At 43.5% G+C, this 13400-nt stretch overlaps 1 protein-coding gene across 1 annotated transcript in view; it reads right to left on the bottom strand.

The window, feature by feature from the left end:
* The window catches only part of abca2 (ATP-binding cassette, sub-family A (ABC1), member 2), a 106721-nt gene that overhangs the window by 12601 nt on the left and 80720 nt on the right, over window positions 1–13400 (bottom strand). The window contains exons 34-41 of the mRNA XM_085424301.1: window positions 10284–10458; window positions 10074–10189; window positions 9375–9522; window positions 9028–9151; window positions 8610–8742; window positions 5327–5447; window positions 5006–5184; window positions 4684–4825 (exon numbers count right to left, since the gene is read on the bottom strand). Of these exons, the coding sequence (XP_085280427.1) occupies window positions 4684–4825; window positions 5006–5184; window positions 5327–5447; window positions 8610–8742; window positions 9028–9151; window positions 9375–9522; window positions 10074–10189; window positions 10284–10458 (1138 nt within the window). The remainder of the gene's footprint in view (window positions 1–4683; window positions 4826–5005; window positions 5185–5326; window positions 5448–8609; window positions 8743–9027; window positions 9152–9374; window positions 9523–10073; window positions 10190–10283; window positions 10459–13400) is intronic.

Genomic DNA, 13400 nt, shown 5'->3' on the forward strand with positions numbered 1-13400 from the left:
TCCATAGAGCCATCACCACCTTCAAACTGTTCACATACAACACCCCCCTCCTCACCCCACACAAAAGAGGATTTCACACCACCTCCTCCCACCACAACTCTTCATATTCATGAAGCAGATGTGAGGAAGCAGTTTAAGAACCTGAATGCTCGGAAAGCTCCCGGCCCAGACGGTGTGTCTCCTGCCACCCTCAGACACTGCAAACGAGCTGGCCCCAGTGTTTTCTGGCATTTTCATCTCCTCACTGCAGGCATGTCATGTGCCTGCCTGCTTCAAGTCCTCCACCATAATCCCTGTCCCCAAGAAACCTAGGATCACTGGACTAAATGACTACAGACCCGTGGCTCTGACATCTGTGGTCATGAAGTCTTTTGAGCGCCTAGTTCTCTCCCATCTCAGGACCCTCACGGCCCCCCTCCTGGACCCCCTGCAGTTTGCATACAGAGCCAACAGGTCTGTAGATGACGCCATCAACATGGCCCTACACTTCATCCTGCAGCATCTGGACTCCCCAGGAACCTACGCCAGGATCCTGTTTGTGGACTTCAGCTCTGCCTTCAACACCATCCTTCCAGACCATCTCCGAGGCAAGCTTTCCCAGATGAATGTGCCTGATCCCATCTGCCGGTGGATCACTGACTTCCTGATGGACAGGAAGCAGCACGTGAGGCTGGGAAAGAATGTCTCGGACTCCCGGACCATCAGCACCGGCTCCCCTCAGGGCTGTGTTCTTTCTCCTCTGCTCTTCTCCCTGTACACCAACTGCTGCACCTCCACCCACCAGTCTGTCAAGCTAATCAAGTTTGCAGATGACACCACCGTTATTGGACTCATCTCGGACGGGGACGAGTCTGCCTACAGGAGGGAGGTTGAACGTCTGGTGTCCTGGTGCAGCCACAACAACCTGGTGCTGAATGCCCAGAAGACAGTGGAGATTATTGTGGACTTCAGGAAGCACACAGCCCCACTCCCCCCCATCATCCTGACTGACACCCCCATCACCTCTGTGGACTCATTCCGCTTCCTGGGTACCACCATCACCCAGGACCTGAAGTGGGAGCCCACCATCACCTCCGTCATCAAGAAAGCCCAGCAGAGGATGTACTTCCTGAGGCAGCTGAAGAAATTCAACCTGCCAACACGGACGATGATGCAATTCTACACCGCAATCATCGAGTCCATCCTCACCTCCTCCATCACCGTGTGGTACGCTGGAGCCACTATCAGGGACAAACAGAGACTGCAGCGTGTTGTGCGCTCTGCTGAGAAGGTGATTGGCTGCAGACTCCCATCTCTGCAGGACCTGTACACCTCCAGGACATTGCGGCGTGCAGCTCGGATCTCAGCTGACCCTTCTCACCCTGGACACAGTCTGTTTGACCTGCTCCCCTCAGGCAGGAGGCTCCGGTCCATTCGCACCAGAACCTCTCGCCATAAGAACAGTTTCTTCCCCTCTGCTGTCGGACACATGAACAATAACCATATGACTGTTCCCACCACTAACACATGACCCTACGCTGTGTCACTGCATCATTCCATGTTTGGCACTGATCACCACCTGCACTCATGTATATATCTTTCTACGTAGCACTCTTAATTCTTATTCTCATGTATATATCTCATGTATAGCTCATGCACATATCTTTCTACGTAGCACTTTTAATTCTTATCCCTACTTTTATTTTTTCATGTCTATTTAAGTGCTATTTATGACACTATGTTTGCACTGAAGCACCGCAGCAATTTCCTAATGTTGTAAACCTGCTCAACATTTGGCAATAAACCCCTTTCTGATTCTGATTCTGATCAAGTCCAAGTGAACCATTCTGCTCTGGTGGTTCCCTTTTCAAAAAAACTGTACCAGAGGTTGAGCTTTCAGAGGCAACTTATCTCTCAACCTTCCTAGTAATATCTATGCTAGTGTGCTGGAAGGAAGAGACTACCAGTTAGTCAAATCTTGGAACTAGGAGGACACAATGTGGTGTTCATCCTGTTTGTGGGACACTGAAGTCAGACTCCGCCAGGGCTGCTCTTTGCCATAACTTTTACAGGCAGCATTTCAAGGCGCAGGAAAGTGGCAGAGCGGTTTGCATATTGGTGGTCATGAGATGGTTATGAGCAGACGGACACTGTAGTGGAGAGAGAGCTGAGGATAAAAGTGATCACCTGTTTCATCTACATTTCTACCCTCAACCACGGTCACAAGCTGTGGGTACGGTTCCACCAAAGCTGCTACTCCTACACATCAAAATAAGCCAGATGAGCTGGTTGGATGCCCCCTTAGTAAAGGGTTTAGGGTATGTCCTATAGGGCTGTGCGATATGACCAAAATCTCATATCCCGATATAAGACATTTATCATCCTGACAACGATATAAATCACAACAATGTAACATTTTCTATAAATTCTGTGAATCTCGGGCAGCTCGACTTGTGTGAAGTGTCTCCAGCTGGGCGTCGTGTAGCTGGAGTCGAGTGTTTTCTTTCCACCATTTTCTTTCAAAGGTTTATTTTTTAGCACCTGACGGCTCTTTTTTGCTTCTCATCCGTAAACACTCTGCATACTCTTTCACCTGATTCAGTTTATTTTGAAAAATCTCAACAGGATCTTGAGCTTTATTGTGAAAGGTTTACGTGGAAAACAAACAAGCGGACAGCGGAGCCACGCGATGGTTTTACCGTCATTGTTGCTAACGACAACACGTAAAAACAGGTGCTTGTCTGTCTGTAGTGTGGTTATATTAAATATAAGAGAAAGAGAGAACTTTAAGAAATTAATACTACAGTGACCATCAGAACCATGAAAAATATTGCTGTAAACAGTTTATTTTACGACACCACAAAACAAACGACAGACGTTTTTATATCGTCATCCGATATATATCGTTATATCGAACAGCCCTAATGTCCTGCTGGGCAGAGGTCCCGGGGTAAACCCACACTACAGAGATGATGTCTCTGCTGGCTTGGAAACATCTTGATGTCCCCTCAGAGGTGACTGTGTAGTTGGAGGTCTGGGCATCTCTGCTGCTGCCACAGCAGAAAATGAATGATAAACAGATGGATGTCAGTCTGTCCAGATACAAAAATATAAACCATTACGAACACCTGCCTTGGTTCAAAGATGGAGGGCAGCAGGTTCATGGGAGAGGAAACAAGAAACGAAAATGCTTTTTCAAGCAGTGGCACAGATCATCTTTTCTTATCCCTCCATGCAGACTGGTTTGGTTTCTGTGCCGTATTATTGAGCAAGACACTCACCTCAACTTGAAATCGATGCAACCACTGGAATATGTACAGTTGTGTTCAAAGTAATAGCAGTCCAACATGATTAACCAGATCAGTCAGTGTTTTTGATATAAATCATATTATTACATGGCAAATAATTTATCAGTAGGTGCAGCAGAGTCAGAGAAACCAACAGACCCAACAATCATCACATGAATGCACCTGAGTCTGTGCAACTGAATAATGAAGTGAAAGGGGCGTGTTCAAAGTAATAGCAGAGTCCAATCAGTGAGGTCGTTCACTATGTGAAGAAACAAATCTACAATTTGCCAAAGAACATATGGACTGGCCTAAAGAGAAATGTAGAAACATTTTCTGGACTGATGAAAGTAAGATTGTTCCTTTTGGGTCCAAGGGCCACAGACAGTTTGTCACACGACCCCCAAACACTGAAATCAAGCCACAGAACACTCTGAAGACCGTGAAGCCTGGTGGTGCAAGCATCACCATATAGGGCTGTTTTATTAAGGTGTCGGGCCTATTTATCACGTACCAGGGATCATGGATCAATTTGCTTATATCAAAACACTTGAAGAGGTCATGCTGCCTTATGCTGAAGAGGAAATGCCCCTGAAATGAGTGTTTCAACAAGACAACGACCCCAAACACATTCAAAACATTCAAAAATGCTGCCTCTTAGGCAAAACCAAGAAATGCAGAGGAATTGTGGAAGGTTGTCCAATCATCCTGGGCTGCAAGAAGCTGGGCGACTCCATGCAGGACAGATGTGAAGCAGTTCTCAGAAACAGTGGTTATACAACTAAATATTAGTTTAGTGATTCACAGGAATGCTAAAATATAATGTGCAGTGTTACAACATTACAGCGTTGTAATGTTGTAAAAACGTTATTATATTTTGAGCTTTACTCATGTTTTAAAACACACTGCTATTATTTTGAACACAACTGTATGTGTGTGAATGTTACACAGCCTGCACACACAGTGCTTGTATAAATGGGTAAACGGGGCAAGTTGCTGAAACTGCTTTGGGTGCTCAGGTAGAATATATATCAGAACCAGTCCATTTACATTCACCATGGCTTTAGCAGTGGGTCAGCGACTGTCTGAGGAAATATATCCATGTTTCCAAGTTAGCCAGTGACACTTTGACTGTAGGAAGGTTATGAAATGCCGGACCCAGAATGAGTTTGGTCATGAATATGAGGCATTATCCTCTTCACTGAGAAAGTGAGGACTGGCCAAAATCTTCATGATCAACATGCTGGCGTATCCTCACTTCTGATACTTGTCTTTCTATTATTACGATTTTGATCACAGTTTCTGTTAGTAAACCTAAAGCTGTGTGTGTGTGTGTGTGTGTGCGTGTGTGTGTGTGTGTGTGTGTGTGTGTGTGTGTGTGTGTGTGTGTGTGTGTGTGAGAGAGAGAGAGACTAACCCTTTCTTGGTCTTTCCAAGGAATGCCACGCAGGCGAGTGTAAAGCTGCAGATGCTCCCTGGCTGTCAGGTCATCAAACAGAGCATCAAACTGTGGACAGTAGCCGATACCTTGTTGCACACGTAACAGGTCCTTCAGGATACTGCACACATGCACACACACACAAGCACAGTTGGCATCACTTCAGCAGTGGTCCTGCAGTACAAACCCAGACTATAGTCAGTGCCCATGTATTTGATGTCTGATGTCCTTTGCTGCTAAAGTATCTGCTAAGAATGTTACAGTCACATTTACAGTGCACTCTGTTATTTCAGCCACTAACCTGTTTCTGTTAATGAAAGCCTCTCCTCCAGTAGTACACTCGTCTCCTGTCAGCATCTTAAAGGTGCTGGTTTTCCCAGCTCCATTTACTCCGAGCAATCCAAAGCACTCTCCGGGCCGGACACCCAGACACAGGCGGTCCACTGCAAGGATACGTCCCATCTTTCTGGATTTGTATACCTGAGGATCAAGCAAAGTAACTTTTTGATAGTAATGACCACTTTAACAGAGTAGGATCATTTTAAAGTAATGGCATAACTGAACGAATAGTTTAAAATATGCAGTTGTGTAAAAGTTAGCAAAGTACATATTAAAGTTTAACCTTGGTTAGGTTCTTGATCTTCAGCATGTCATTGTCAGCGTCTCCACGCAGCACTCTTTGTCTCTCACAGGCCACGTCTACATCATCGTCATCGATAGGCTTGGAGCTGACCGGCACCCTCCTAAGCACATATACTCCAGTCATCTTTTAGCGTATTCACTCTGTCAGTAAGTAATTCCACTTGTCTTTACATATCTTTTATCAACTACAAGAAGGGGGATATGAGCATAGTTTCTCCTTGGTCTGCAGTTACAGAACTGTATTGAAGACTTTTACAACAACATTTTTTAAATGTATTTGTATTTTAAAAGTATGTGTATTTAGATGGACTGATCCGATATTACGTATCGGTGTCGGTCTGATACTGACCTAAATTACTGGATCGGATATCGGAGAGAAATAAAAAATGTAATCGATCCATTAAATATCCCAAAAGCACCTCACAAAACTTGCCACATGGCGTAACTCAGCTCAGAACCGTAGCACGTCGGAGCAGTGTGGTCACGTGATAGAGCGGCTGTGGCGTGCGAGACCATTATAATATTATTATTGTGTAGGAACTATTAAGTCTAATATACCCTAGTAAGCTATAGTACTTTTTCCTTTGGGAACCATCTGTGAAAGAAAGATGTTGAATCTATTTAATTATTGTAGAAAAATAATTGATTTCTGTGCATTTTCTTTTACATGTGCATTAAATTAAATTTGATTACGTCAATTAAGCATTATAAGGCAGAGGGTGGGGGGTGGTTCCCTTTTTTTTTTTTTTTTTGCTGGGAGTTGGCAACCATGTTAGTTAGGTTGTTTAATATTTCCACTAAGTACTCTTTAAAATACCAGAATGAGGAGGAGGTGCAGGTATAAGTAAATTAGATTGATCAGTGCTGAACTATGAAAGATTTTGGCTGCAGTGTATTTTTTGCATACAGGTATAACAGAATAGTTTTAGTTTAGTTTAGTTTTTTAAACTTAAGTATGAACTTGTGCAAAATGCAGCAAGATATTGAAAAAAAACAAACGTTTCATTGATTATAAAATATGCTCTATTGGATTTATATCACTATTGGGAGATATCCAAATTTATGATATCGGTATCGGACATAAAAAAGTGGTATCATGCCATCTCTGTTCACGTTAGCCATATACAAGCAAAGAATAGTGAAAATCAATTTCATTGAGATTTTGATTTTGGCTTCTCAAATTACACGGATTAAGGCCAAGCAGAACTTGGCTCGGGCAGCGGCTGTTGGGTCTGCGCTTCCACAGGCCGCTGGTTTAGAGACTTATTCCCATTAAGGAAGCAAGACGAACAGCGATTTTACTTGCGCAAGGGAGGATCTCAGAGCAGCCCTTCTGCCCTCGTTCAGACCACTTCCACCCCGGCCTCCGCTTGCTGCCTTTCATTGAAAACAGTTACAGTACACACAGCACCACCCATTGTAAACCCCCCTATGGTTATAAAAGATAAGGTACCATATGTGTGTAAGCACGTGTGTGTGTGTGTGTGTGCCTGTGTGAGACTGTGTGTGTTTGCATATGTGTGTGTGAGTTTGGGGGTGCGTTTGTGTGACCTCCTGCCCACAAAAGGATCATAAAAGAAGGAAGCTTACTAAACAAGAAAACAGAACCCTCACATAGGATGTGCCTACAATAAACACTACAGCCTCCCCCACCAGTCAACAGGCTGCGGACGGCAATAGAAACAAAGGAATGTCTTTGATCATACAGTTTTACAAATTTAAGTAACACAATGATAACATTTAACAATTTAAACCTAACAGCGGCTGAAGCAAAACCTTAAACTGTAGGAGGAGTTTGGAGAGGCCATGGAAAAAGACTTTCAGATTGCCTCATTCTGGCAAACTGTCAGGTGACTCAGGAGGGGAAAGCAGTGCTCCACCCACACTCTGCATAGTGTGGGTGGAGCACTGCTGATTTGGACTGTCGGACGGTGGAAGGAAAACTTCAATGACCTCTTTAATCCCACCTCTTCCTTCCATAGAGGAAGCAGAGTCTGGGGACCAGGGGGATGAGTCGTCTATCACCGTGGGCGAGGTCACTGAGGCAGTTAAACAATTCCTTGGTGGCCCCTGGGGTAAATGAGCTTCGGCCTGAGTTCCTGAAGACTCTGGATGTTGTTGTAGGGCTGTCTTTGTCGACACGTCTATACAATGTTGTGTGGAGATCAGGGGCGGTAGCTCTAGACTGGCAAACTGGGATGGTGGTTCCCATCTTCAAGAAAGGGGACTGGAGGGTTTGCTTCAATTATAGGGGGATCACACTCCTCAGCCTCCCTGGGAAAGTCTATGCCAGGGTGCTGGAAAGGAGAGTCTGTCCGTTAATCCAACCTCGGATACAGGAGGACAATGCAGTTTTTGTCCTGGTCGTGGAACACTGGACCAGCTCTTTATCCTCTCAAGGATACTTGAGGGTGCATGGCAGTTTGCCCAACCAGTCTATGTGTGTTTCATGGACTTGGAGAAGGCATTCGACCGTGTCCCTCGGACTGTCCTGTTGGAGGTGCTCTGAGAATATGGGGTGTCTGGCCCATTGCTATGGGCCATTCGATCATTATACAACTGTTGCGAGAGCTTGTTCTGCATTGCTGGCAATAGGTTTTACTTGTTTCCGGCGGGTGATGGACTTGGGTGTAAATGGGAGACGCCCCCTAGGGTGCGAGCTAAGATCCTGTCTGTCCAGAGTCAATCCTGGGAACAGCTAAAATACTGCGCAGGACCCTGTGTTTTATTTACGTATTTTTGCTGTTTTCTGTTATTCTACTGTTTTTAACTTGTTTTCTGCACAGCACTTTGGTCCTGTGCTGGGTATTTTAAATTGCTTTATAAATAAAATTGGATTGGACCCTCAAGCTCCCAGGCCTCTGGTAGACGACCCGAGCATGAAGGCTGGGGCGAGTGGGGAATTATTTTGTTTTATTTTGTAGCTGCGCCTCAGACCACGCCCTGCCACACTGATATTTGAAAGCTGTGTAACAGCAGGAAACCCTACTACATTATTTGTCTTATATACGAAGCATCAATCTGAAAGCTGCTTTGGTGCCGGCTTGGTACAGTACATAAGTTCTGGGGTTTTTCCCCTTTTTCCTGTTGTTAAGTCATTCATGCTTACCGGTAGTTGTGTTTTTAACGTACCCTTTGTTTATATTGTAAGTACATTTTTAGTACAGTCCTCAGCCAACTCTAACTGTAGATCTCTCAGCATACGACCCTCTGTGTAACTAAGTGGTAGGCATCCAGTTCAAAACTATATATAGAAAACTCACGGCGGGTTCCTCAGAAAGTTGTACTGACAGAGGATGGTGATGAGGAAGCCAACAAAGCCTTCGACTGTCATTGCAACAAGTCCTCGAGTCACAATATCCCACTCAAATGGTGATTTCATCTTGTCAAACTGCCCTAAAACACATAATTACAACAACTTAATGTGCAGCTTTGCTCTTCAATCTCCTAAAATCATTATGAATAAAACAAAAAAGCCTGCAAGACTGTAAATCTTTGTTCTCAACAAATCTTCTGTAGCACCAAACTAAGAATGTGCTCTGAATACCCTTATAAATCTTTAAGTATGTATAGCACAACTTTTAGGTTCTTGCAAGAAGTGTTGGTTCATCTCTGTTAAATAAATCATAGTAGTTTAAGATTTAACTTTATTGTAATTAGCCAGCTCGGTGCTTAGTGTACCTATTTTAGCGTAGTATTCATTGATGTACTCGTTGTAGGCCATCTGCATCAGGCCATGACCCAGGTTGTAGTTGGGGAAGATGAGGAAACAGGACTTTAGGTAACTGTTCACTTTTTTCAAATCCTGCAAAAAGAAAAAAAAAGAAGTAAAAGAAAGAAATACAGTAAAAAGCAAAGGTCATGTCAGATACTTTTCCATTTTGTAGTATTCATTCCAGTATGTGGAAGAGCAGGTGATCTAACTCAAAGATCACCATCTCTTCCAAATCTGTACTTTTGCTGTTGAAGGGGAAACGAGTGATGCGTTTGGCTGTGTGTCTGAGGTAAGATAAAAGAATCCAACAGACCTTGTCGTGTTCAAAGAGCTGTAGAAGGAAGGTTGCAACAGTTGCAGTGATGCCTATGAAGAGGTTGATGACTATGAGAAAGACATAGGCTGTACTGGGAACCTTAAACCAGAAGGATGCAGGATACATTATGGGAGTGATCGACCAACTGGAAAGGGGAAGAAAGAAACTTGCTATATGTTTCCATGTTTATAAAAAGATCTTAGTATTTCATTTACATTTAGACAAGTAGTAGAGTTTTGTGAAAACTGCACCTAAACAGGACCTAGCATGATACTAGAGTTGAGTTTGCATGTCAATATGACAAAATGTGCTCCTGGAGACATCCACTGTACCGGAACCACCACGACATGTGGTTTTTAATATTTTTCCCTGTTTGTGAAAATAGTTTGCTAATACTATAAAATTACAGCTGTTAAAAATACAAGTGTGCAGCTGATATCAGAGAAAGGCAAAGTGATGATAATATGTTAGCAATAATTTAAAGCATCCCTATGATACTTTATATAATGCATTAGCACCAATCGTCTGAACTGTGCGCTAAAACAATTACAAGGAAAAGTGCAGGTGGTGGAAGTGGACTGACTTCTGTATATTATGTCTATTTAATGGAAGTCAGTATACAACTAAACTACATAACAATGTGAGCAGAGACTCAGAACCAAGGTGAAAAATCGTGTGTGCAGACAGATGTCTCACCCGTAGAGAAGAAAGAGGGAGAGGACAGCAGGGAAGTTTGTTGGAGAGGTGTAGGCTGGCAGGTCAAACACAAACAGAATAATAACGCAGCATGTAGCAGGTACCAGGTAGTTCAGCTGAGGACAGATAAAAGGAGAAACCATGTTCAGGAGCTGCACACACGTTAAAGCATTTAGTAAGACATTCACATCTGCAACATCACATCCTCACCATATCCCAAATATAGTTGGCTAGCCAGTAGATGACTGGGTCACAGCCACTGACAAACTGCAGGTGTTTGGCCTTTGTGGATTTTTCTGCTACTAGGAAAACCACAAAGCTGGCTGGGACAAAGGACATGGCGACAATAATGAAGATGGCAATCACTACATCTGTGCCCTGGAGCCTGCAGGTACAAAAACAAGGAGAAGAGCTAGTTCAGTTTCAGTTTACAGTATTTGGTCCTCAACAGTCATTTCAAAGCACTTTTGATAGAAACATTCATAAAGTTATGCAAAACTCTCTGAAGTTAAAGCTATACATCAATCTTTACAGTAAAGGAGGAATCGCTCTCTCTGTCTCTGTCCTCTTCTCAGGCCTCTTTGTGGCTCCTCTGCTATTTGTTTTTCCGAAGCACAGTTATACCTAGAGATGGCACGATACCACTTTTTTATGTCCGATACCGATATCATAAATTTGGATATCTGCCGATACCGATATGAATCCGATATAGTGTTTTTTAATCAACAAAACTGTTTTTTAAATATCTTGCTGCATTTTGTATAAGTTCATACTAAAGTTTAAAACAACAACTACACTAAAGCTATTCTGTTATACCTGTATGCAAAAAAAATATTTCATAGTTCAGCAATACTGATCAATCTAATAAACTTAAACCTACACCATCCTCACTATTCTGGTATTTTAAAGAGTACTTAGCGTAAATATTAAGCAACCTAACTAATAGGGTTCCAACTCCCAGCAACAACAAAAATAAATAAATAAAAAATAGGGAACCACCCTCCACCTCATGATGCTTAATCGACGTAATCAACCTTAATTTGATGCAGTGTGAAAAAAAAATGCACAGAAATCAATTATTTTTCAAGAAATATTAAATAGATTCAACATCTTTCTTCAACAAAATTGCAGACTGCACAGATGGTACCTTCCCAAAGGAAAAAGTACTATAGCTTACTAGGGTATATATATTAGACTTAATAGTTACTATATACAGTAATTGACTTCTATTCATTTTACATCAAATTAAAACTTTGGGTGTCAGATAATTATTTATTAAAAGCTCGACATTTTAAATGAGAATAAGAAAGAAAAGTATGTCTTTGTGCCCCCTTTTCCCTGTTAATGCCCTATCGGCCCCCCTGGCTAAACTTTGCTAGTTCCGCCCCTGCACAGTTACCAGCCGTCAGCTGTAGAAAAAGATCCTGGAGTAGAAAGTAATATTAAATAAATTCTAACAACAGCTGATCAAGCTTAAACGTGCTGCTGTTGTTCAGCCGCTGGTTTCCTCTTTCTGGTGCAAAGTGGGCCAAAAGCAAACAAGAGAGAAAAGCCGATCAGCTGATCATTAAGCAGTTTCATGATTGAAGTAGCAGCAAGAAGAGGCAGTCGCTCGTTAAGCTTAACGCAGGAATGCTTTACAAACATTCAGAGATGGACTTACACACTTGCTTTACTTCTCTCGGGGATAACTTTGTCGGAGATGAAATGCCGGGTTGCTAGCGAAGCTCCACATGCTATCCAGACCACCGACAGGTCCCGCATGCCACAGCCGCTCTATCACGTGATGCATACTGCTCCGACGTGCTAACGTTCTGAGGTGAGTTACGGCGTGTTGCAAGTTTTGTGAGGTGCTTTCGTGATATTTAATGGATCGGATTACATTTTTTATTTTTCTCCGATATCCGATCCAGTAATTTAGGTCAGTATCAGACCGATACCGATACGTAATATCGGATCGGTCCATCTCTAGTTATAACTGCGATGGATGATCTGATATCAGTACCTCACATAACTCGCCACATGGCGTAACCAGGTAGTGACCTCAGCACGTCGGAGCAGTATGCGTCACGTGACAGAGCAGCTGTGGTGTGTGAGACGTCTGGAGTTACTTCACACTCAAAGCATCTGGAGCCTCACTACGTGCTGCCAAACCAGCATTTCGTCTGTGAGTAGGCTCAGTTAAATGTGATAGAAACCGAAGCTCTCATGACTCATCAAGTGATGCTACTGACCAGCCAATCGGTGGCATTCAGTCTGATGATGTCACATTTTAGTACCTGCTCGGATTGCTTGGAACCCCGGGCGAGCTGATACTAAAAACGTACCTGGTACCAGGTACTACAACCTAACCGAAAACCCTGAAAACCGCACCGAGTCGATCTGAGTAGATACGAATGGAAAAGGGGTTTAATAGACACTAGCCCAGGAGAAGCATTCCCTTTTAGGAGAACTTCCTTTCAACAGGAAGAGAGGCCTGGCAGAACCAGGCTCAGGGCGTAGCAGCCATCAGCCATATGGCTGGATTCACTCGCTGGACCCACGTCCTCATTTTAGGTTTGACAGTGTTTGTAGTAGATAAAGGTGAATGACTTAAACATGAACTGAGCTGCAGTTTGGGGAAGGCTTCAGAGGGGACAGGTGGCGGCTCCCGGGCCTGGCAGATCCCCCATGAACCAATGAGAAGTGAAAGAATTGAAAAAGGGGAGGGAGGGTGGGGCACGAAAACAAGAATGAACAGCTTGTAGAGCTGGGGGAGCATGTATAGATAAGAAGCTAAAGGAGCTTGTTTGGAGGCCGGTCCTGCTCCTAAAATTCAGATACTTTAACTCCAATGAAGAGAAGAGACAAAATACCAGCAGCTGCCAGCGCTACTCCTACGCCTCCTAGCAGAACTTGAGGTCAAGGTCAACAGGATCCAAACTCATCTGAGACTTTTAGGAGATGCACCGATGGTATCAATTTGAAAATCATATGTCGCCTTGTTCTTGAGTTATCGTGTTCACAAAGTAGCGTGTCCATGAAGGGTGACGACCCCCAGTGTTTTACAGCTGAGGGTTAAGGAAGTCTATGACTAACTTTTCTGTTTGATGAATGCTGAATGGACGGGTTCTGACATCGGGGTTTTCTATTCGATCTGAACACTCAAAGCACTTTATACAACCTGCCGCATTCACACAAACACTTTTTCTGTGCTTCATCTATTGAAGTGCTTTCTATATACCACTGACACAGTCATACTCTGTTGGATGCATGGGTGAACAACTTAGTATCTTGCCCAAGGATTCTTGGCATGCAGACTAGAGGAGCCAGGAATCGAACCACCAA

The sequence above is a fragment of the Rhamphochromis longiceps genome, linkage group LG12, assembly GCF_057381845.1.
Source record: "Rhamphochromis longiceps isolate RC_006_pf linkage group LG12, R_longiceps_female_GT1.1, whole genome shotgun sequence".
Lineage (NCBI taxonomy): Eukaryota > Metazoa > Chordata > Actinopteri > Cichliformes > Cichlidae > Rhamphochromis > Rhamphochromis longiceps.